This window comes from Urocampus carinirostris, chromosome 2 (genome assembly GCF_059441175.1).
Source record: "Urocampus carinirostris isolate Australia breed hairy pipefish chromosome 2, RoL_Ucar_1.0, whole genome shotgun sequence".
Taxonomy (NCBI): domain Eukaryota; kingdom Metazoa; phylum Chordata; class Actinopteri; order Syngnathiformes; family Syngnathidae; genus Urocampus; species Urocampus carinirostris.
Window position 1 is genome coordinate 27,853,064 of NC_142350.1, and position 26,366 is coordinate 27,879,429.

At 38.2% G+C, this 26,366-nt stretch overlaps 1 protein-coding gene across 4 annotated transcripts in view; it reads right to left on the bottom strand.

Moving 5' to 3' along the window:
- fhod3b (formin homology 2 domain containing 3b) overlaps nucleotides 1-26,366 on the bottom strand; it is a 167,018-nt gene that overhangs the window by 27,518 nt on the left and 113,134 nt on the right. For 2 of the 4 annotated variants that reach the window (XM_088326108.1, XM_088326109.1), the window contains exons 7-17: nucleotides 25,467-25,578; nucleotides 24,005-24,099; nucleotides 21,417-21,560; nucleotides 21,101-21,348; nucleotides 14,283-14,393; nucleotides 9,226-9,327; nucleotides 9,016-9,150; nucleotides 8,881-8,931; nucleotides 5,348-5,538; nucleotides 3,429-4,004; nucleotides 8-870 (exon numbers count right to left, since the gene is read on the bottom strand). In XM_088326108.1, coding sequence (XP_088182234.1) covers nucleotides 8-870; nucleotides 3,429-4,004; nucleotides 5,348-5,538; nucleotides 8,881-8,931; nucleotides 9,016-9,150; nucleotides 9,226-9,327; nucleotides 14,283-14,393; nucleotides 21,101-21,348; nucleotides 21,417-21,560; nucleotides 24,005-24,099; nucleotides 25,467-25,578 — 2,628 coding nt within the window. The remainder of the gene's footprint in view (nucleotides 1-7; nucleotides 871-3,428; nucleotides 4,005-5,347; nucleotides 5,539-8,880; nucleotides 8,932-9,015; nucleotides 9,151-9,225; nucleotides 9,328-14,282; nucleotides 14,394-21,100; nucleotides 21,349-21,416; nucleotides 21,561-24,004; nucleotides 24,100-25,466; nucleotides 25,579-26,366) is intronic. The other 2 variants (XM_088326107.1, XM_088326106.1) reach the window with 1 other exon arrangement.

A 26,366-nucleotide genomic window follows, 5' to 3' on the forward strand; every position in this document is an offset into this window, starting at 1 on the left:
GTTTTACCTTGGTAACAGGCAGCTCCTTAGATTTGGATTCAAACAGTTGCTCCAGCTTTGATGTGTCCAGTTTCAGTGGCTCGAGTTTAGACCACAAGGACTCCTTACAGAGCTTATGGCTCTTGCACTGCCAATCCACAGGGCGCACCTCCTTCCAGAAGAGCCGGATTGTCTTTTTTTTCTTGAGGAACAGAGGAACGTCCCCCCGATTAAGCTGTGGGGAAGGAAGTGGCATAAAGGACGGATTTGCGCGAGCTGTTTTGCCAAAGACAAGTGGAGGTGGGGGTGGCGGTAGACCGGGTTTGCACAGAGGAGGAGGGGGCGGTGTAAGGAGATCGCTGGAGCCCATCACACTTTCCATCTCTAGAATATCCATATCGTCTTCTTCCCGAAGGTCGGTGAAGTCTATTTCCTTAATGCGTAGCTCCCTGGGTGTGGCCATTAGCTGGTCCCAGATCTGGTCTGATTCCTTTTTCTGAGCACCGCCAGGAATTTTGTCGCTCATAGTGTGAAGTTCCTTTGATGCCTCGGTCTCGCTTGGAGACGTCAGCCCTTTGACCAGGTCACCGAATATCTCCGCCACGGCTCGTACGGTTCCTTGCTTATCCACAATGTCCACTTCCATTTTCTTCACATTGCCTTCTTGGGCCTGCCTGTGAGCTTCCAGTGTGGAGATCCTGCTAGCTAAGCTGGCCACAGAAGGGTTGGTCTCCTCAGGGTCCTTTTCAAATTTGAGTAGCGTTTCTTTTTCAGTTTCTCTGTCATCGTCCTCTTTGATGGGGGAGTGAGCGTAGAGCATGTCCAACATGAAGCGCTTGTTGTTGAGAATGTCGTTCTCTTCGGAGATCTCGACACAATCGCTCCACTGGCCTGTTAGGGGGGAAGGACGTGATGCTCTCAATTTTTCATCAAAGGAATAAAATATATATAAAACATATATAACAGGGTCAGAGATAGTTTGTTTCCTAAGCGCCATCACCACTCTAAACAAGCGCACAAGACTGTTGATTGGTATTTGTATATTAATTATTGAATTGTTTTGGTATTTTGTTGCTTCTAAATGTTACTGTTTTTAATTGCACCATTGTTATCTATGACATCAAAGAGATTTCTAATTCCAATTGTAACAATATATACATAGTCATAAGATACATATACTGTACTTTTTTCATTTTTTATGACTACAAATGACACTACCTCTGTAACATAGGTGTTTGATTATTTTATTAATGAATTCTTTTAACAATCCCTAAACAATTTATTAAAAACAGTATAGAATGGTCCTTGTTAGACGGAATTACCGGTAATTTGAACTTTGCAAATGTTTAGTTTAATAAAGGACCACAACAGACCAATACTATTTATTGTTTAGAGGATGAAATTCTCAAGAAGGGTTGTTTGACAACATACACTGGAAGGACCAGGGAATTAAATAAGTAGGAATTGTTTTGAAATCTTAGTTATCAGTGGAGGCATAGACTATGAGGTGAGTTTGAGGTATCATTACTTGCTTAAGTGGTTGACACCTGTAACGGCTGCCCTCTAGTGGTCGTTTCCCATTAAGTACGCCAAAATTAAAAATTAGGAGCAATCATTAAAAAAAAGCAATTTCAATTAAATATATCATATTATTATTTATTATATTTAGGATTTATTATTATTTTTTTTACTTTATGTAGTCATAGTGGTAGGGTGGGTGGATCCCTTGACCACTAGGATCGTAGGGGCACCATTTCCTGTGTTTCTTGGGTGGCGCCTATATCCTCATACTGTATCTCTATATATGGGAACATAAAAGGATAGTGTGTTATTTGACCACCAAATGTTCACTGTATTGTGTCATGAAATTGAAAACATGTGCTAAAAGCACAAGGAAGAATACAAACTATGTTTTACCGAAAATAATAATTTTACTCTGGAAAGTTACTTGTGAAGTGTCCTTGGGCAAGACATTGGACCCCTAATATGCCTGACTAGCTATCGGTAAGTGTGAAGTACATTGTAAAGCTTTTTCTTCAGTGACTTGAAAAGCGCTATATCAATGGAGAAATTTCTGGCCGTGAAGCATACGCTGTTGGGCGCTGTTGGACGCTTTGAGACCGCCATATAGACGAGATACAGCAGTGCTTTACTCGCGGTCGGAAATTCACACGCGGTTGGCCGCGCGAAAAAGTTTTGAGCTGCTCAAAACTTTTGAGCAGCTCAAAACTTTGAGCACGTGTTAACCGCGGGCGGCACACGAGGTAATGACGCGAAAATGACGCGGAACGATGTGCTCTGGCCGCGGCCAGGGCGTGGTTACATATGGGTAGGGTGGGAAATTTCAGCGGGTAATCGTGGGTGGAGCATGGTAATAGCATGTTCTGCGCCTGTATCGCGGTGTTATTACATGAAATTAGCGTGTTACGCGTGTGACGGTCAAACGCCTTTCTCCGCGTATATACAGCGCGATTTGCCGAGCACACGTCAGTTGTGCTCGAGACGTCAAGGGGTGAACATGGATCCCCGTCACCGTAGTGACCTCGTCTTAATCCATTTTTATTTCTTGACATTTATTTTCATTTCATAACAAGATAATAAAATCAAAATGAAAAACGATTACAATAATAACATATTGACTTCTTCGGTGCCATAGCTTGAAATCTTGATCTTCACGGGACTGTGTCTTAAGCGGTTAGGATTTCTACAGCCCGGTGTTATGCCGAGAAATGCATCCCTGCCGAGATTTGCATCCCCTTGCTACTACAACCACTTTTACCTCGTTTTATCTCACTTTTATATCACTTTTAGGGAATATAATGGCGAACATATACCCAAAACCACTTCGTCTTGCATTTGTTGGGAATGTAATACAACTTAAACCATTCCGTCTTTGTTTTTGTTGTGAACGTAATCGAACGGTAATGCACACCGTATATAAAATCCTCCCCCCCTCGCGTGAACGCGCCTTCTGCTGCGCTTCCAACAAAAGCGATCGTATTCTATATAAAACGCTTATTAAAACAATAAAGCGAGCTAATTATAACAATTGGGAGATCCTAGTCTATATAACGCGTTTATTTAAACAATAAAGTGCGATCGTATTCTACAAAATGCGTTTGTTAACGCGGATGAAAAAGTCACCAACGTCAATTTTGCGTAGGAGTCGGATTTGGGCACAACACCGGCTCGGGAGCTTTTATACCCGTGGTCCACACGAGAAAATGACGCGGAAATGACGCGATGAGGAAGCGGAACAGTCGCCGGCGTCTGTTTTGCGGGCATACCACCGATGAACAGCGGGTTGGCCAATTTTGCGCATTTTCCATCGCGGGCAACCACGGACAAAAAAAAAACGCAAAATTTTACCCGCGATACAGACGCAAACGGCTGTGTGACCGGGCCCTTAGAGACGAAGTCCCCAAAAAGATAAAATGTCCTCTCCCTACCTGCTTCAAGGGCATTTTTGACCTTTTCCTCACGCTCCTCCCTCTCCAGTGTGCTGCTGGTGGAGGAGATGCTGGATGCCGAGCAGTTGTCTTTCTCATTCACTTCCTCGTTCTGCCTCTCTTTCTCGCTCAACACAATATTTTCTTCCACATCCTTTTCTGTTGCCGCAACCATCTCACAATCTACATCTATCTCAACCTGCTCAACATCTGCGGCGACGTCTATACTCGCCACCATAGCTTCCTCGGCGACCTCCACTTCATCTGCCGCTTCCAGTACGTCCACCTGCTCTTTTACTATGTTCACTTTCTCACTCTGCTCTTCCTCCTTAGACTTCCCTTCTTCACGTCTCTCTTCATTCCTTACTCCCCTTTCCTCACACTCCTCTGGCTCTTCATCTACATTCTGAACTGGTTGAGTGTCAGAAAGATCCTCCGTGTCTGCAGGCGTCTCTCTTGCAGCCATATTTGGTTGCGAGGGAGGAGAGGGACAAAGTTCTGATCCTTTCAGTTCTGACGATGGACTTTTTGTTCTAGGTTGAGTGCCAGGTTTTAAAGCCGGAATGAATTGGTTTCCTGGAAGTGAAAAATAAGTCAAATCAAGGCAAGTCAATTTATTTCTTTAGCCCCAATCACAAGAGTCTCAGAGGGCTTCACATCTGACAGACCATGTAATTAATTCCACAGGAGGCCCCAAAAAACCCTCAAAAAACATTTTAGGATTATAAGGTGCACTCTAAAACCCAGAATTAGCAGAAAATCTGAAAGTAGCTCGGAGACAGTTTCTTTGCGAGGGCTATCAACACCCTAAATAAGCGCACACGGCATTAAAATATATACCTTGCAAGTTGAATTCAAAAATGGATTTGCAGCTAAATGTTAATGCACTATTTTCATTGCACTATTGTTAAGTTGCATTATCTTTCCTTGCACTTAAATTACAAAAGAAAGTGCACTTGCAATTTAGGTCAGGTTACCTTGTAAATATTTTTACCTATTGATCATAACATTTTTTTATCTAACTCTTCTTTTTCACCACGTTGTTTTCAACAACAATAACGGCTTTTCTATTCTATTCTTGTTATCCAGTCATATACACCAGATATAGTTCTGAAATACATCAAATTGAATATGCATGAATAAATACAGTAGCCATTTATAAATCTAGTAACTTTAGTTGTGAATCTAGATATTCTAATATATACAGGTATCTAGATTTAAATGAATTAGAGCAATTCGAATTTGGTCATTTTAGAATATGATTTCAAGTTTGGCATACAGCACTTCTCAAACTCAACTAGATTTTATGTATAGGGTTCTGAGAAATAAAATAGGAATGTTAATTTTCACTCTAAAACTCCACATCATAGACTAAGAACTGTTTTAGTCAATGAATGAAACACAAAACATAACACAAAGATCCTAATTCAGGGCGATATTTATATAATTTATATCGACAAATAAAAATATGATAATCAAAATAAAGTATTGCCTTGTAAATCTATATTTCAGTGCATCTTTTTTGTTGGGGTCAGGCGCACCTCCTTCCACCAGAGGGTGATCTAAGCATTTCCCACCTGTCACTAATTAGCCTCACACTTCTTTGAGACATTTTAGGACAGCATTCAGGGTAGGGTGATTTTTCTTTCAAGCTTTTTTTTTCACTATCACATTCCTGGTCCATCCTGATTTCTGAGGTTTGTTGTATATATTCTTTTTGATTCAGCTTTACTGTTATTTTTGACCTTTTTTTTAACTTCATTGAGCATTTTTGTGATTATATGCAATCATCTTGAGTACTATAATGTTCCTGCTTTCCTGCATTTGGGTCCACCGGCAAAATTTCACAATTTTTCTCCATTTTAGTCCCATGCGGTACAAAATCGTGCTTTTCCTTATCTGAAATTCAAACCTTTTACCTGATGTCTCCCGAACGTCAGGAGCCTTCTCTTGCTGCGATGCAATAGACGAGGTGGTGACACATCGCGAAGCCGATCGGACGGCGGTGTTGGAACTCAAGCACAGCGTGATCTCTGTGCGGCCTCGTATGGGCACCCTAGGCCGCTCTCGCTCAAATTCCTCGGCTGCGATCCTCTCCACGGCTTTGTACCTGTCCCAGCGATAGAAAAAAGACAGTGGCCTTAAATCCTTACGATCTACACTTCAATCTTGTTTATACATTAATTTGACTTTGCTTTAATCACTGCATTGCTGTTTTAACAGATTTAATGCCACTTCTGGAGATTGAAGCAGACTGAACTGGACGAACTAAATCAAAATAATCCTCAGGGCTTAGGAGTCTCCAATTGTTTTCAAGCTGAGAGTTAATTTTTGTTACTTATTAGCTCAAAGGGCACGCAGTTTGATATCATTTTCTAAAATAGCTATAACTAGATGGCTTGCTAAATAGCTAAAAAGGTTGGTTGATGAGAAATTTAAACAGATTAAAATCCAAAAGGGAGCTAGATAGTTAGCTAAATAGTAAAAATCAATCTTAATTGTCGACTAAAAGGCTAGAAACAAAGTTAGATAGCGTGCTAGAAAGGAGCCCAAAATTTAACTTTAACAAGCAAAAAGGGTTAAGCCAGATACATACACATTTTTTTTAAAAAGCTAGCTTGCTAAATAGCTTGAAAGGTAGCTTGAGATTTAGCTAGAAAGGTGAAAAGGTAAAACAAATAGGGAACTAGACAGTTTGCTAAAAAAAGTAAATATGCATATAAATAGCTAGATAGAAAGTTAAAAATATACCTATATGGTTAGCTAGCAGCCCAATATTTAGCTTGACAACAAGATAAAATGTTAGCTAGATAGCATGAAAAAAATGTCAAAAGCTAGCTAGATATCTTGTTAAAAAGCTAAAAGGGTAGCAGGATAGCTAGCAAAAGAACTGCACATTTTTTTTTGCACATTCGTTTTATAAAATCCAAAAATTGGAATTTAGTTTTTTTTCCTGTAAAACAAATCAAAAAGATAAATAAATTATTTTTTAAATACACATTCTTATTCTACTCTTTTAATTATTGCTTAAGAATAATTATCAATACTTGAATATATTTTTTTTGTCCATCAAGGTTATGAACTGGAATTTATTTATCTAATTTTCCAAAATAACTTATTTCATCACAATTTTATTACCAGGTTAACGATTAAAAATGGGTTAAATAGACCCAGTCAACCAACAAACAATGATTTTACAAGTCAATTTTCAGTAAACCAAGGCGTGCGTCTTTTTGGTCGTGATTTATGCCGTAGGGTCGCCACGGAAACCAGGACACTAGTAAATCACATTGCCCCAGCACTGGTGAACTTATCAGAACAGGTCCTCGTGCACTTCAAGTGTCCTTAGGGGGCACCTTGGTGCCCGTGAGCACAACGTTGGAGACCCCTGCCCTAAAATACGTAAATAGAAAGTACTTATTTGTAAAGTTTGCATACTTTTTAGGTTGGCAGTGGAATGATGGATTGACATTTTTTTAAATCATTTCAACTCATTCAACTATAGCAATACTGTTGGAAAAAACTGCATTTGATCTCTTTTCACATAGTTTATATTTTACAGATAATAGATAATTGTCCCATGACCCCCCACATCTTCCCCAAATGAAATGAAATGTTTATTGAAGGTATTGTTGGATACATTAATCAAAACATGACACAAAGAAAAAACTAATGCTGAGAGTGAGCATGGCCAAATATGGTCACCTTGCGCCCCCTCTCCTAAGAAAATTTGACAAATCTATTTCTGCCAACCTTTGCTTAAAGGTTTGCACCGTATTTGCACTAATAACCCGGTCAGGCAAAAAATTCCAAATTTTTGGTATCCTGAAAGAAATAAAGTTTCCATGCAAGTTGCTGGTAGGTCTAGGCACCCGTAACTTATATCTGAGACCACGTAAACCATCAACATGACAGAACTTAAAAAATTGATCAAAAGGCACATCGATCATTCCATGTAGTACTTTGAACACAAAAATTAAATCAAATCGAATTCTGCGGAGCTCCAAAAAGTCCAAATGTGTTTTATTTAAAGAACTATGCGTATACACACACTTGTAATCTTGCTCATTTTATTTATTTCAATAATTTTACAATATCTAAACATATTTTTCCTACTTGTTTGTATATATATGGCTCGTTTTTAGTATTATTTTATCTCATCTCATCAGCTGCACTGCTTATCCTCAGTAGGGTCGCGGGGGTGCTGGAGCCCATCCCAGCAATCATCGGGCAGTGGGCAGGGGACACCCTGAACTGGTTGCCAGCCAATCGCAGGGCAGTATTATTTTATATTTATATTTAATTTTATAATTAATTATATATATTAGATTTAGGTATTATTTATATTTTGGTTGTAGTAAGATATTTTTTAAAAGCGTTTTTTAGTATTGTTCTTTTTTTGAAAATTATGTTAGAAATAAAATAAGAATAAGTAAACAGGAGAAAACACTTGAAAATAAAATTTCAAACAGTAATCACTTTTTTAATGAAGTAAAATTGGAAGAAAAGTATTCAATATGGCAGAGTTTTGATGCTTTTTAGTATATTTTACATTTTTCAATTTGAACTATTTATGGTCAAATTAAAGAACAGTATTTAACATTACCAATGATTTATCTTATTATATCTGAAATATAAGACAATTATTAGAGTATTTGTTTTTTTAATTTAAATGGTTATTTACTCATTAAAATATATTAAAACAAATAAGAATATTAATGAAAATATGTGTACCCTTTTTCTTGTTTTAGTAGAAAAAAATAATTAAAACGGTTCAATAAATATAAATGGTCTGCATTTATATAGCGCTTTTCAAGTCACTGAAGCGCTTTACAATGTGCTTTACACTTACCCATCACACACCGATAAAGGCGTCAGCCATGCTTAGCATTAGGGATTCAGTGTCTTGACCAAGGACACTTTGACATATTACACAGAAGAGCCCGGACCTGCGACCTCTTGATCTTAAGACGAGCGCTATACCTCCTGAGCTACTGACGCCCCATGAGAACAATGAGCAAAATCCTCCGTATGCTAGAATAAGCAAAACTATCTAGCAGCAGGGATAGATTGATTGATATCGTATTTATTTAAATCATTGTTTTGGATTTGTTTTTGCTGTGCATTGGTTATCCTCAGGGCGGCACGGCGGATGGATGATTAGCACGCGGTCCCACATTGAGGAGGTTCAGGGTTCAAGTCTAGCTACAGCAGCCTCCCTGTGTAGGGTTTGCCTGCGTGGGTTTACTCCGGTTTCCTCCCACATTACCCGAAAACATGCCTTTCAGGTTAATTGGATGTGAATGAGCGAGTGAGTTGTCTGTCCCTGTGTGCTCTGCCCTCTCCCAAATGTCGACTGGGGTGGGCTCGGGCACTCTCGCAACCCTACTGAGGATAAGTGGTGCGGATAATGGATGGATGGTTATCCTCAAGAGCACCAGATAAAACCCACCTTTCCTCTCTGGCTTGTCTCGCTTCCTCCCTTCTGTCCACATAGTCACGACTACAAACAGGAATGAAGCAAAAATGATTGCGTGTACTGACAATACAACAACTGCGCTGCGTTTTCTCGCAAAATGAGACTGACTTGAACCGTTCCTTTTCCTCCCTCTCGATCTTCTGCAGACGCTCCTCTCGTTCCACTCGCCTCCTTTCCCTCTCGGCAGCCAAAGACTCTTGATGCTGCCTGTACGAAGAACTCAGCAGGCCTCCTACCACGGGTCTGCACGCACCAAGTATACAATATTTGTGCGATGAGCGCTTGTTATATGGATTGTATATTATCATGCACGCCAACCTGTCCGTTTTTAACTCTGGCGTGCAGCTTGCCGTGCTCGTGAAGCAACGGCTGGGCGATGTCTGGTGGGTGCTTGCATGTGGTGCTTCAAAGGAAGCAACTCTGTGAATAAAAGTAGGAAAAAACCCTATCACAAATAAAAATCAACAATTTACAACCCACTATTTTCACTATTATTACAACTTAGGTCAGTCTACAAGCACTACCCTGTACAGACTTTGCCTATATATATATATATATATATATATATATATATATATATATATATATATATATATATATATATATATATATATATATATATATATATATATATATATATATATTGACATTGTTCTCATCTTATTTTCTTCTTTAATGTCTATTCCATGTGCTATTTTGAGCTTTTCCTATTTATAATCTACAATCTTTTTGTGTCAATAGGCTGCTATAAACCAACATGAATTCTGCCATTCTACTTCAGAGATGCACGTGGAGCTTCAATACGTCACTCTTGATTACAAACACAGAAAGGGCTCAATAGGTGTCGGGTAATAATGGACTTCAAAACGGAAGACACAAAGGAAAGTATTGCATGTATAAAAATCGGAAAAAATTAGCCAAATTGTGACTCATTTTCATGATATTGATTGCTCTAAAGCAGAATCCATTCATTTTGGAATCTTAGAGACTACATTGTTTAAATCTAGACTTAAAACACACTTCTATTTTGTAGCATATGAATGACCTTTATTTTATGTTGACAATATCTGTGTATTATTTATTATTGCAACATCTGTTGCAGCCTGGTCATCCTGTGTGGTCCCTTCTCAAGGTTTCTTCATTTTCCTCATGTTGAGGTTTGAGTTTTTCCTTGCCCTCATGTAGGTTTTAGATCAGGGGATGGTGTAATAAAAGTGTTGGTCTGTGCAGCCCTTTGATAGTCTTTGTGATTAAGGGCTATACAAATAAACATGAATTGACTTGACTTATTTCGATTGATATGTTTTGGGTGTTTTTTTAGAGGATCCATGTCTAAACTGATTAAAATAGAATTCTTTAACAAAGTTCATTGATGGCACACAATGGTAGCAAAGCACCAATTTTTGCCCAAAATAGACTGCTGAACTCTAACATAGCTTCTGGACACCGAGAAGCCACTAGATCAGCGCTGGGCAAACAAATGTTTGATTAATTTTATTTATTTGAATACATTTTCGCACTCATGAGCCAATATACATCCAGACATCTAAATGTACGTCTTATATTTGGTTATTTCATCTTATATTTGGTTATAAACAAAACAATGTCATCAAACTGTTTGAACCAAACTGACTTAAAATAAAGTCACACCGGGGACAAGAGAGGCATCAAAACGACAATATTCTATTAGTCGTGCTTTATTTACAATTATATATATGCTAAAGTGATACTTTGAATTGTTTGGCCTTTTAAAATATAAAGAAAGAAAACAAACAAAGCAGTTTCTTGTAAATATGTAGGGCTTGGCCACTGCTAAAGGAGAGAAAGAACAAGCAGGCCTATAAAGTTGTCTATTCATGTTAAGATTTACTCTACATTCCGAACAATAAGAAAAGTTCAAGGCAGCAGCAACTATTAATACCACACATCCTTACGTAAGAATCAAGGGGAAGATTTGCAAGTTTGGTGGAGGAGAAACCAATTAAAGCAGTTTGGCAATGAGAAGAAATAAACAACAGCAAGGCCAATGCTAGAAATAGAGAAAACATCATTCAAATTTGGCTGCTTTTACCTTTCAGCGCAGTCGCGCTTTGTTCGAGCATTAAATGTTTTTGTGTGACTGAAGTTTGAAGCGAATTGAAAACAAATCGACAAAAAATGAAATGAGACAGTGGTTCATACATCAAGATACGGACAGATAGCAGGATGCAAAAAAAACTTGCAATATTACCTACCTGCAAGATACAGACGCTCCCCTACCTACGAACACTCGAGTTACGGAAAACGGTAGATACGAACATTTTTTTCTAGATATCGAAAAATATCCGGACATTGCTGTAAGTTCTATTTTACCACGGTGGAGGAAGTCACCTAACTCTTAAAGCTTATCTTCCAAAAGTAAGATAAACCCAACTTTATTAATCTTTATATAGCATACTATTTTATGAAATGTTTCGTTTTTAGTACATAACAATACAGGTTACTTATACAATCCTTAAACATACTTAAATAAACCTTAAACATAAATCCCATACAAAATATAGCACTGAAGCAACTTACAAACAAATTCAACTTATGATCGTCTCGTTCGTAAGTAGAGCAGCGTCTGTAGTCCCAATACCACTACACACAATGAGCAGACAATAAAAATGTTTTTTTAACTTTTGTCCTTAACATAAGGAAAATTCATTTTCGAGAGTGAGGATTTTACATTTCAAGTGCGGACATCTTCATCACAAGCACTATACTTTTGCACTTCTGAACCAATTTTCATTTTATCATTCCTGATGACGATAAATTGTATTCTTAAACTACTTCTCTAAATACAGCGTTTTGCCTGCAAACAGTAACACCACTGAGCCGTTGACTCACTCCAAATTCCCTTCCTAAAATAATACTTGTTGACTTGTTTTGTGTTAACAGTGGCTTGGATCAAAAATGAAAATGAGACACGAGTTATAAAAATTTGTTTCCCTGCAATTGAGAAAAGGCGGTAGCAACTTTTTCCTTAATTCTCCTTCAACCACAAATCTTTAAAGATGTCAGACAAATTGCAGTGGGAGGAAACAATGTGATGACTAATGTTTGTACAAAATAATACATTTACTGTGCCATAGTGGATACAAAGGAGAAATTGGAATTTGTATGCTAATTTGGAATTTATTTTCGATTGATATTGCTGTTACGATTTGCAGTTGACACATGGGAAGATGGCATGCACATCTAACTAATTGACTTTTCTGCATTTTATAAAAACTGTGACACTGATCTGAACCGGTTACCATTCAACTGAGCCAAACCAAAAATAACTAAATACCGCTATAACCATTTTCCATTTTACTGATTGCGGCGCCACTATGCTAATCCTTGCTAAGCGGCATAAAACCTGACCAGAACCATTTGTAACCATAGAAGAGCCACAAAAGAAAAACAATCGGAATAAAAAACAAACTAGCAAGGCTTGCAATTATCATATTAGGTTGTGAGTCATAGTCCAAAAGCCAAATAATTGTGCTAACTATGGTATAACAAATCTTAAAGCGACTGTGTGCAATACTTACTGCCTCCTAGTGGTACAAAAAAACTTTCATTCAGTTAAAAAACAGCTTACATTTTAATATTAGGCAAAAATGCATGAACTGTCATACCAATGTTAATTTTGTTGTTTGTTAATTTTACATGGTGGAATCCCTACCTAAGGTTGCTGCCATGTTTGTCTGGCAACTTGCGCTATGCTGTGCTCTGTGGCGCTGGTTTTCGTTCGCATTAGACAATACAGTGCCATCAAGTGGTTAAATATTACACAAAGTACTTTTAAAGAGATGACGAGCAATATTTGCCCATTAGTTGTCACTGTATCGTGTAGCGTAACTGAAAACGTTTGCTACAAAGCACAAGGAAGAATACAAACTACGGGGACTCAAATTGACCTAACCGCACCAGTTTTCTTCTCACTTTTCTGCAGAGCCTTTCATAATATATTTGTTTTTGAGAGGGTAATGGCTGTGAAAGTCGTTTTTGGTGTTATGCCAACAAGTAAGCGGTGTCTGCTAGCATACCAAATGCATACCTGTCAACCAGTACGTTGTTGCTATACAAATTAAGTTTTTTAAGCATTTTAAGATGAGTATGGCGTAAAATCGGGTATGCATAGATTATTAAGAAACTGCAAATCAAACGTGTTTGCTGCGGTAGCCTATATTTGTATAATTTTTTTTCTTCGTGGCAAACAAAACGAGCGATTTGATGTTAATGTGTGCATACGTGTGCCGCCATAGTATTTCCCATTGTGTCATTCCCATCATGTGTGAAAAGAGCAAAAGCACATTACATCATAGTTTTTACGTTTTTTGGGATACAAACATCAAGTCGTGAAACGGCGTATGTTAAACGAAAGGGGCAAAAATCACAAAGAGTGAGAGCAAATGAAAGGACGAGAATAGGGATTGATACAAACTTGGAAGGTGTGGAATATTCATATTGTGTTGCATGCAAGAAACACGTGAATATATCTGGCTTCAGTTTCCATGATTTAAATACGCAGTTTGATATAAAGAACCATGTCAAAAACGTAGACATTTCGAAAACCTATAAATTCATAGATGTTCGTTTTGCTTATAAAAAAGAACAAGAGTCATCACCAGCTGCAAAAGTGACGTACAGTAATCCTTCGCTGTACATTGAGTTCTGCATTCTGATTGGATAAACAGAGGAAGAACAGAGGAATATGCTTTCTCTTGCCAACAAATGTGGACTTCTCGACACACTAAAATTGCTCTTGAGCCACATGCGGGTCTTTGGGGTTCCCTAGTGGCTCCCTAGCGCTCCCTAGTGGCAAAGTACCAGGTGAAAGAAAGCGGAACATGCTCTCAATCCATAGAGATATGCGATGAAACCCAAAAATTATTTTAAAAATTACAATTTGTTACTCAGAAAATATTTGTCAAATGAATAAAGTACAGTACTTTAACAAATACTTCAAACTGTAAATTACATTAGTACTCGAGTATAATAAATCAAAAAATAAATAAATAAACAAAGGTTTCTACTTTGACTATCATGGAAAGTTTTGGGAATGAAGGGGATTAATATATTGCCATTTTCATCGCAGAGCAAGCAACAGTTGTATACATAATTTATTCAGCATGTACTTTGAGTGTGTAGATGAAAGTACCGAAACAAGTGTAAAATATGAAATGTTAAACATTATCATAATGAATAATATCAAACTAGGTACATAAAGAGATATGAAAAAAGTATGTTGTGTATTTTGTAACTAAAAATACAAAAGTTTGTAAGCCAATGGAACCTTGGGGGTCGACAGGTATGCAAAAGATACCACGGCATCTACTGAAGACCGTGAGCATACAAAATACCTGTGAAGGACCTGTGAGGACTCAGTTACCAGATGACTTTCATCCTCAAAATCCTCCTCGTCCTCCTCATCCTCCTCTCCTTCCTCCTCCTCCTCCTCCTCCTCCTCATCTCTGTGTTAAGGGAACAGTTTGAGGGTTGGTAGGAGGGAAGGGAGGACGGTGTAAGGACAAGTGGGACAAAAGGCAAACGGAAGCAAAATAAGACTTCGGACATCAAAACATGGCAGCCGATCTAAGCAATTCCCATTTTCTTCCCCAAACGCTTTGGGAATATATTAACGCTCACTTTTTCCACTTCTGCAAACAATTAAATCCAAAATGAGGGTATGTAAACACATAAATATTCAGTTTTTCGTGTGACATTGCGTGTGACTTGTGTTAGAGTTTGCAGAGTTTAGCGCTCAAAAACTCAACACAAACTCAGAATCAGAGGGCTTTGATTTGAAGTTTATTCCTGCGGTAATTGGGTAGGAAACAAGGAACACGCACACACAAGCAAGAAACAAGTAGACGACAGTTATGAAACAGGTACAAGAATTGATCTTTGTTAGCTAGTAATATTTACCAATATCGAGTCCCTAAACAAGCGCACAAGGCAATAAAAAATATGAATCTTGCCTATGTATGGAAAAATGGGTAGTTATATCATCATATTTATTAACTTATTATAGCCAGATTTGTGATGCTGCTAAATGTTAATGTTAAAGTTTCCTATTTATCAAGACATTCTCTTTATCTTAATTTTCCCTTGTAAGTCTTTGTCACGATTAGCCATTGCCCTCACCTGTGACTGCTCGTTTGGCGCCAGCTGTTGCTCGTTGCTTGATTGTTTCCCCTCCTATTTGAACTCAGTAATCAATTCACTCCTTGACAGTCCGTCAACGAACTTCTGCCCTGACAAGGCAAGCATTTTGACTCGGTCCTGTCCTGTCCTGTCCGGTATCATCATCGTGTATCCAGTATCCGGTATCGATCCCGTCTGTCCCGTCCTGTCCGGTATCTTGCGCGTGCATCCTGTATCCGGTATCGATCCCATCTGTCCCGTTCTGTCCGGTATCTTGCTCGAGTGTCCTGTACCCAGGATCTATCCCGTCTGTCCCGTCCTGTCCGGTATCTTGCTCGTGTATCCGGTATCAATCCCGTCTGTCCCGTCCTGTCCGGTATCCTGCTCGTGCACCCGTTATCGAGCCCGTCCTGTCCGATATCTTGCTTGTGCATCCGGTATCGATCCCGTCCAGTCCAGTATCTTGCTTGTGCATCCGGTATCGATCCCGTCCTGTACGGTATCTTGCTCGTGTGCCCCTGGCTTGCTGTTTCCCGCGCCTGACTGCCCCGCTTCCGTAAATAAAACTTAGTGTGAAAGCGTTACGCGTTTGGGTCTACCTCCTGCTCTGGTTCTGACATTATCATAGAGTGGTATTTGTAATCTCGTTGAAACCAATGTTCACTTAGATATTATCAGAGACCAAAAAGACAATGCAAATTCGAAAACACCCGGCTGGATGCTTACAAAAAATAATGGATTATGGAAGAAAAACTGCAGTGTGTGAAAACCTGGTGAAAAGACTACAGGAAACGTTTGACCTCTGTAATAGAAAACTACTGTACTAATTATTTACATTTATTTTCTCAGGTGTTCAAATACTTATTTGCAGCTATATCACACAAAAAAAAGTTGTTAAAAATCATGCATTGTGATTTCTGGATTTTTCTTTTAAGTTTAGCTCTCTCACAGTGGACATGCACCTACAATGCCAATTTCAGCCCCCTCCATGATTTCTAAGTGGGAGAGATAGCAAAATAGCAGGGAGTTTAAATACTTATTTTCTTTATTGTAAGTGAATAGTTTTGTCAGGATTGAATGCTACTTTCAGGCTTCATATTTGGAGCAGGGATGGGCTACTATTTAGAGTGGGGGGTCGCATTGAAAACAAATTGCCAACTTGCCAATCCTGGAGACTTGTTCAATTATTTCATTGATGAATAAATAAACGTGCAGGTATCAACAAATCAATTTTCTTTATATTTGTTATTAGATAAATTCGTTTTGTCAAATGATAGATTTGTTCACTTTTTTAAGCACTGCATTTGATATTTTATTTTGCAGTACTACTGTAGTATTATTGTAGTATTTATGAAGCCAAATGTTTGTAGCACAGTATTTCCATAGCATTATGTCTTTAGTATGTTTGTAGTATTTACATAGGTGACTTTTTCTAGTATATCTTTCGTATTTTTGTAGTATTATTGTAGTTGTATTTTTGTTGCAATTTGGACGTGATATTTCTGTAGCTATCTTTTTGTAGCAGTAATCTTATAGTATTTCTATCGAAGTATTTCCGACATAGTATTTAATTAGTATTTTTGTAGTAATTCAATTGTAGTATTTTTGTAGAATTTATTTATTTATTCAATGTAAGTCCTTTTTTGAAATTTTAATGTAGTAGTATTCCTGGTGTAATATTTCTGTAGTACCATAGTGTTACTGTAGTAGTAGTTTTATAGTATTTCTATAGGATTGTTTTCTTTTCAGAATAAAAGCAAAATAATGTTAGCTCCCTGTTTTTGATATTTAGCTCTGTCATGATTTTGTAGTATTATTGTAGTATCATTTTTGTTTTAGACACACAAATGGACAATGGGGACATAGTTGGTAGTACTCTATTCACTAAAATTGAAATGGTCATTATATTTTAACAATTTTGTTTTGGCATGCCGGCCGTAGTTTGCCCACCCCTGATTTGGAGGGATGTAAAGTCCTTCATTTGATTCAAATGGTATGAATAAAATGAATAACTAAAACTAATAAATATACACGTACATCCATGAATAAGACAATTCTTTTAGTTAAGGTAAGCCAAACTAAATAAGCATTATTGTGCTGACATTTCAAATCTTAACATCTATTTATGGTCTCAGTTTTTGTAAAAAGATTTTTTAAAATATATTTTGTTCTTTTCTTTTAATAGTTGGACTTAATCAAAAGGAACTTTATATTAAAGAGTATGATAGTTGTGTTTTACGTGTCGCATTTGACTGCTATAGAAAATCTTATAGGCGTAAATGCGGCTCATGGTGAAAAAAGACCTTCTACAGTTATTTAAAGGGGCAGTGTGTATTATTTGGCACCCCCTAGTCATACAAAACACTTCAATTATCAACACACATAGTTGTTTGCCATCTACTGGAACCCAAAAAGCTGCGCAAAACAATTAGAAGAAAAATGCTTCTTTATGGTCACTTTAAGTTCCCTTAGTTTGTATTCTTAATTGCGCTTTTTTTTTTGCAGTCATTTTCGGATGCACTAAAAAATACGCCATATAGTGGTTAAGTTATACACACTGTCCCTTTAAAAAGTAGGATTCTTACGTCAAGTAACACTAGCAGCTATGGAATAAATAATAACTTATTTAAGTTATTTAAATGTCTGAACATTTTATAAAAAATGTAATATTTAAGTCCGTAGATACATTTATACAGTTTATAATTATGATGTTTTATTCAATTATCTGTGTCTGTTATCAGAAATTATGATTGAAATACTAAGAGCAGTCACCAAAGGTTGAGCATGAATAAAGAAAATGCGAAGTAAAGGGCAGTAAGTATTGCCACTTTATTTTACGTCAATCCCCCCAAAAAGGAAAAAATACTTCTTCAGTTGACATTTTAGAGAACGTAGTATACTAAGCTGAGGTGAAAAGAGAAAGGCACCATGTACGGGTAAGGCAAAAATTCTTATGTAAACAATATGTTAGTGATTCAGAAAAAGGAAGCCGATTTCTTTTCAATGACGGGAGCGTGAAAGGCCGTAGGAGATATGCTCACTGTTATTTCCTGTTCCTTACACGTGAGTCTCGCTGCCCCTTTGCTATTCAGGTCCATTGCTCGCACGACTCTTCTGGCTCTCATTAAGAAATTGGAAAAACGTTCCTCTTCAAAGGCTGCTAGAATTTCCTGGAGTGGTCAGGTATCACAAACCCGGCCAGACCTGAGAGCTGCCCGAAGGTTTAATTGGTGTATTTTTTCAAAACCGGGCTGGGATGTGATGCATTAAAGGTGGCAGTAATCAGGTGATACTTTGGATAGAAGGAGCAAGACAAAATACTAATGCACCTATTGAAACACGAACCCCTCTCTGTCTGCTGACTGGTAATGATAAAACTGCAGCCTTTTTATTTTGCGGGTTTATAAGAGGAATGAATGACGACATCATAAAACTAGAGCGCAATATGCTACCACAATTTTTCAAAAAGAACATTTACGGTTCGAAAAAACAGACATACTAGAAAAGACTGGTTGGAGAAAAACAGAGACAGTCATTATTTACTAATTGTATTTAAAAGCGTATGTCAAAAAATACCAGAAAACGATTCATTCTACGGCATCGGTCTCCAACGTGGTGCAGGACAGTTGAGGCGCTGTTCTGAAAGTAGCTCATCAGCGCTGGGTCATTGTGATTTTCTAGTAAAGTGATGTTTTTTTGGTTGACTGAGTCTATTCAACCCTATTTTTTATAATCATCCTGTAATAACATGATAAATTGTTATTATTGAAATTCAAATGAATAAATTACAGTTCATCGGTTTCATGGAGAAATCTAAGTATTGATAATTATTTTTAAGCAATTAATTAGGAGAGTTAAATGTGAATGTATTTGTGTATTAAACACATTCATTTATTCATATTTTTATCAATCTATTTACAGGAAATGCAACGAATTAAATTTGTGGTTTTTATTAAGCGAATGATCAAAGTTTTTTTCATTTTTTTAGCTAGCTACATGACTAACCTTTTAGCTTTCTATCTGGCTATTTAGATGGCTTTTTAATCTTTTAACAAGCTATCTAGATCCCCTTTTACATTTTTTGCACCCTTCCCTTTAAAGGCCAGGTAACATTTGGCCTTTTTTTGCTAGTTAACTAGTTAGCAAGCTACACTTTTTGCCTCTTTTCTAGCTTGGTCAATAGCTAGTTTTTGTTGTTGTAGCTTTCTATCTGGCTATTTGGATGGCTTTTTTCTTTTTTAAGCAAGCTATCCAGTTCCTTATACTTTTTCTTTTTTTACCTAAATCTAAACTTAAAACTCACTTCTACTCCATTGCTTATGAATAATAACCTACTCTTCTTGTCGACTGAAAAATAGTCTGTGTAACATAGTATACTAATCTGTGAAGCCCTTAGAGACTTATTGTGATTAAGGGCTATACAAATAAAAATGACTTGACTTGACTTGACTTGGCCTGTTACGTTTTAAGCTAACAATCACACTCCTATTTTTTTTTAATTAGTATTATTATTATTTTTAGCTATTTAGCAAGCCATCCACCTTAGTTGCTATTTTAGAGATGCATGGCAAACTGGGGGTGCCCTTCATGCTAATTAGAAACATAATGTAGCTCTCAGCTAGAGAAAGGTTGGAGATCCCTGGTCTCCGTCCACAATCCAGTAGTCTGCTTAAACAAATACATCAATGTTCTTCCTGATGCTAGAAATACATTTACGATAAGCGAAATGACTACAGCAAGTGTTCCATTGCCCACGCATATTTCAAAAAACAAGCCATATATGTTTTGTAACTCAAGAGGGTAATCACATTTGGTCTTAATCTATAAGTCCAGTGGCCTCGCTGATAAAAACGACACAAAGCATTCCCTAAGGCCAAAAATGTACAGCTTTAAAGTTGCTTCAATTACGTTTCTGGAACACACTGAAGATATTGTTTCAAATTGTCTCTCAAGATGACAACCCTAGTTCACGAAACTGTCACTGCCTTCAAATAAATGTCCCACCCCTAACTCCAGGGTAAGCAACGCGTGGCTCAGGAGCCCTATGCGGCTCTTTAGCGCTGCGGAGTGGCTTAAAAAATGTTTACAAATTGAAAAAGATATATATATTTGGGGCAGCACGGTGGCACAGTGGTTAGCGCGTGCGCGGCACAGTTCTAAGGTCTTGGGAACCTCCTGTGTGCGTTCAAATCCAGCTACCGGACTTACTGTGCGGAGTTTGTATGTTCTCCCCGTGCTTGCGTGGGTTTCCTCCGGGCACTCCGGTTTCCTCCCACATTCCAAATACATGCATTTCAGGTGGATTAGCCGGTCCAAATTGTCCCTAGGTGTGAATGAGCGAGCGAGTTGTCTGTCCCTGTGTGCCCTGCGATTGGCTGGCAACCAGTTCAAGGTTTCCCCTGCCCACTGCCCGATGATTGCTGGGATGGGCTCCAGCACCCCCGCGACCCTACTGAGGACAAGCGGTGCAACTAATGAGATGAGATGAAATATATTTTTCTTTTAATTTTGTTTTTGTAGGACAAACATGACACAAACTAAAGTTTTCCAAATCTAAAAAATGTCTAGTATAAATAATACATTCCAAGTTTGGGTGTTACCATGTTACTTTGATACGAGAGGAGAATCAGCTCCTTTGCTTGTATCCTCTCCTGTCTTTCCTGTTATAGCCGAGCGGAGCGCAAGCATCAAAATTTCAACACAGAAGTCACATAAAACAGGTAAGAGCACAGTGCTGTCATGAGCACGTTTTAAGGATTTAGTAAGTAGTATTTTCCTTTCTCCATTTTTTGAATTTGTTAACATTTTTTGAAAAGTTCAAGGGAGCCACTCCGCAGCGCATGCGGCTCTTGAGACGCCAGTTGCCGACCCCAGCCAGGCACAGACTCTGGCATTATTCTTATTTCATAAATGTTAACAAATCATTAAACCCCACACAGGAAAATAACATGCGCTGAAGGATTCACTTTTATCTACCCTGATCTACATAATACAGCTTTTAGATCTCCTTCCTCCATCACAATGCGCTCCTCACCTTTCACTGATGTCTTCAACGCTCTGGCCAGCAAAAGGCAGGTAAGCGGTCCCCTGGGCATGGGGACTGCAAGGGGAGGCCGGTGCCGACACATGTCCCCTGTGGTTCTGCAAGGAATGCCTGCGACTGCGTCGTCTCTGCAGGCCACGCCGCTCATTGGCGCCACCTACGCTCGCTCGCCGCTGTTCCGTCCTACCGCTCGGTGGCAATTGCGCGTCGTCACTGCCATCCTCGCGCCGAAGTGTCGTCTGAGATCAAATTAGAAACGAGTTACAAATACAACATGGCACTCCAGCTAAATGAGAAGCTTCCGGACCTCATAAATATTTAACTGTTCTACGAGGTCAAGGTCGGAGCCCTTCCTGCTGAGGTGCCTCTGTGCCAAGGCCTCGATGCCTTGCTCCTCCAGACAGTCCACCACGTCGTAGTAAGAATCTTGATCAGGTAAACTGGCAAGAGTCTGGAAACGCAAAAGCAGATGATTTCCTTCAGAAAATGTGATAAAAGGAATGTGGTTAAAGTGGTATAAAACGAAAAGGAACGTGTTTGGAGTGCCATGTCTATTTCGACGCAAACTATGTTCACGATGTTGTTATCAATGACAATAAAGACTATTCGATTCGATTTGTTTCGATTCTATTGAATTCATGGTGGCGAATAAATACAATGTCAATAAACGCTGAATGAACAGTTGGAAGATGTTTTTTATGACATGGTATTGAGGTCACAAATAGTTAGCTTCCAATCCAAAAAGTTGATACAAATATAGCAACACTGGTCAAATAATTAGTATATATATATACACTGCGAAAGTTCAAAATAATTTCACAAATAATTTTATAACTTTAAAGTGTGGGGTGGAGGGTGCTTCTTTACGGTGTTGATAAAAAGGTTGGAATTTAAATATTTTGTTTATTAAGTATGGATTGCCTTGCTGAAAGCATGAATAACTTGGATGCTTGGGTGTTTGGGCATTTGGGTTGGCCATGATACATTTTTGTGTGTTTTTGTGCTACTTTTTTCCTTTTTTCGCTTCTTTGTTTTTGTGTGTTTGGCGTTGGTCACCACTCTCGAGTAATAATGACCAGGGTAGATAGATAATGTTCTAAATATTATAAACTAAACTAATGCGGTGTTCCGCAGGGCTCAGTGCTTGGCCCCCTTCTTTTCAGCATTTACATGCTTCCATTAGGTGATTTTATTCGCAAGTACAATATCAGCTTCCACTGCTACGCAGACGACACTCAACTATATCTTCCGTTGGAGGAATCTCCCACACTAAACTGTGGAAATTTGGAGGCCTGCCTCATTGAGATAAAAGAGTGGATGTCACTCAATTTCTTGCGTCTTAACTCAGAAAAGACCGAAATGTTAGTCATTGGTCCATCTAAATGCTGTGACTTATTCTCAAAAACTGCTGTGAACATTGACAAATGTCACATCACACAGAGTGACTCAGTTAAAAATTTAGGTGTCATATTTGACCCTGATCTATCCTTTGAAATGCATGTAAAGAAAATTACTAGAACCACTTTCTTCCATCTGCGTAACATTGCTAAAATCCGTTCAATACTGTCTCAGTCGGATGCGGAAATTATAATTCATGCATTTGTTACCTCCCGTCTCGATTACTGTAATGCACTACTCTCTGGTCTCCCGAAGTCTAGAATCAAGTCTCTTCAGCTGGTACAAAATGCCGCAGCGAGGCTTTTAACTAGGACAAAAAAGTACGATCACATAACACCGATTTTGGCTAACCTGCATTGGCTCCCAGTTAGCCTTAGATGTGATTTCAAGGTTCTCTTAGTATTATACAAAATCATACATGGACTTGCTCCCTCTTATCTTTCAGATCTGATCTGCCCCTATGTCCCGGTCCGAAGCCTACGATCTGAGAGTGCCGGTCTTCTGGTGATCCCAAGAGCAAAGAAGTGTTCTGCTGGTTCGAGAGCGTTCTCCATCCCGGCACTGGTGCTGTGGAATGCTCTTCCCCCTGAGATCCGATCTGCAACCTCATTGGAAATGTTTAAATCTAAACTTAAAACTCACTTCTACTCCATAGCATATGAATAACCTACTCTTCTCGTCGGCTGAAAAATAGTCTGTGTAATATAGTGTAATAATCTGTGAAGCCCTTTGAGACTCTTCGTGATTTAGGGCTATACTAATAAAAATGACTTGACTTGACTTGACTTGATTCATAGATAAGTATGGGTTGACAATGCCTAACTGGGTTCAAATAGTCCTTATGCTTTTTTTTCCACTGCACCTATCTGCTTATATCTGTTTGGGGTAGAACACATCAAGTTTGAGGAAAAGCGGCTGGGGGCGTGCTGGATAGTGATGTCATGCTTGTTGATTTCTATTAATCAGTGTAGGTTGAAACGGGTTAGCGAAAGAAAAGGCCTGTTTTAAATAGAGTTTAAATGTCGACTCAGACCTCCAAAAAGATGAAAAAGAAGAGTTCATGTAAGCGCATCTAAGAAATGCACATACTTGTACACACATTACGAATGAGCTGACTGAGCCTAGGAGACGGCGGCAGGGAGTAACAAAGTTCCAAATTCCATACAGCTCCTATAAGTTTTCTTTTAAGTTTTACTTTACATATCTTAGAAGTTACTTTAAGAATAAAAAGGGTAAAAGATACTCAAAATCACAATAAGAATGATAATAATAACAAAATATCAATAAACATCATGAAATAAGTTATATTGAGAGAAGCAATAAAGACATTTTTCCACTTAAAAAAAATTGTTTTTTAGTCTATATTAGACTTTAAAAAAGTAAAAAAGGAACGAAAACTTAGGATTGGACTTGAATTTTTGAAAAAATATATACATAAATAAAATACTTAATACAGTTAAAATGAGCATTCCATTTTGCAAAGCAAGAGCCACTGACCTTGTTAAGAAGTGTCATTGCATACACCAACAATTCAGTATCAACACCATCTTTCTCATTCAGGATCTCCATGATGTTGCCCCAAACCTTTCCGTCTGAAATAGTAAACGTACAAGAGTAAATTCTAATCACGATATTGAACTGCTTGTAAACTGAAAACGCATCCAGCTGACATTCTTGCCTTGAGACCATGTCCAAATCATCTTTAAAAATGGTGGTTAAATGGTGGATGCTGCTGCTGCCTCTGCACCAATGTAAATATGCATGACTTCTATACAGGGTTCGTACATCTTTTTCACGGCCAAATTCAAGCACTTTTAACAGCCATTTTTAAAGTTTTCCAGTACCATTTCTTATTTGCATGAATATTTTATTTTTATTGAATTTTTATTGTATGTGTTTTTCAGGGATCCACTGCAAAACATATAAATTAACTAGTTACCATGTATAGTATCTTGTTTTTTTTGCTAATATAAAAAAAAAAGATAAAAGTCTGAGTAGCCTTTTGAATGAATGATCTTAAATGATCTGCATTTATATAGCGCTTTTCAAGTCAATGACTTCCCAAAGCGCTTTACAGTGTGCTTTACATTTCCCAATAGCGGCCTTGTATTGCAGCCATGTAAGACGCTAACCTGCTTATTGGGGGTTTTAGGGGTTCAGTGTCTTACCCAAGGACACTTCCACATGTAACACGGACAAGCCAGGATTCGTCACAAGCAGCAGGTACGCAGGATTTGAACTGGGATTCCTGGGATTCCTTGATCCTTTTGGGAGTCGAAAGAGCCAAAAGAGCCTAATTTCTAAATAGAGCTCTTGGGTGCATTTAATGGGGGTGGTGACGCATGACAATGCCATATTTCCATCTACCACACCATGAGCATATCATTAGTATATAAAAACAGGGTAAAAATAGCAATCTGCTGCCACCTATTGATAAGGATGAATGTTACAGTTACTTGGCTGATGAGTGGAAGAAATCAGATACTGAGCAATGGCCTTTTTGAAAGGATGAAATTGGGCAACTTCTCACGACACACTAGAGAATGTCTCACGGCACACTGGTTGAAACACACTGCATGAAAAGACCAAAACCAATTTCTAATAATATTTAATGTTTACATCATTAGTCATGCTTCAAATGTTTTGGAGTAACTTTGAAGGTTGTTTGAAGGCAAAAAGTGTGCCTTGAGTTGCTGATACATCTGTGATTCCAATCCCCAGTCATCTTTTTGACCCGAAACCCAAACGAAAAAGAGGAAATGACCCAGCAATTACATTACTTTTGGATAGGAATGAATTATTTCAACAATTGGATTTAAATGAAATTACTTTTTCACTCTGCACTGATCTGATTATGGGATTCATACTTGTGCTAGTCGTGACTTCACCGTACAAAAATGATTGAAAAAAAGACATCTGTATCTGTAGTGAAAGTCTGTTTTTACTATTCCGTTTTTACCTTTTTTGGCATCCACAGCATTGACAGCCTTGATAAACAGGACGGCGTTTGACTCAGTGTACTCCACAAACACTAGCAGGAGCTTCAGTGCTGTCTTTACAACCAAACGGAACTAAACACAAAAAGAGAGGAAACATCATTGATAAAATAGTGGTCCATGGTTTCTGTCTGTCTGTCTGTCTGACTGTCTATGTTGTTGAGAAAATGTTAACACAATTAGATCTACAGTGCCGTGAAAAGGTATTTGCCCCCTTCTTGAACTTTGTGTCTACATATATATTACTCACAAAGGTGTCAGCTCATAAAATCAATTTGAACATCAAAGAGAGACAACCCAAGGAAATTCAAAATGCAGTCTTGGAATGTTCATTCCATTTATTGAGGCACCCCACAAAAAATCAAAACCCATCTGGCCCAATGTGATAAAGTGTTCGCCAGCTGGACCGAGTTGGGCCATTTGGCAGCGATAACAGAAGTCTAACTTAGATGATAATTGGTATTAAGTCTTTCACAACGCTGTGGAGCAATTTTGTCCCACTCTTCTTTGCAATTTTTTTTTAAATCTGCCATTTTGGAGGGGTTTATATCATTAACTGCCCATTAAAGGTCAAACCACAACATATCAGTTTGATTTAAATCCGGACTTTGACTTGGCCACTCAAGAACACTCTTTTTTTTGAGCCATTCAGAGGTGGACTTGCTGGTGTGCTTTGGATCTTTGTGGCTGGACCTTCTCCTTCAGGATCTTTTGGTAAATATCTGAATTCATTATTCCACAGCAAGTTGTCCACGTTCTGAGGCAGCAAGGCATCCCAAGACGCACTGCCACCAACATACTTTACTGTTAGCATCATGTTCTTTTTATCAAATGATGTGCCATCTTGACGCCATATGTAACGG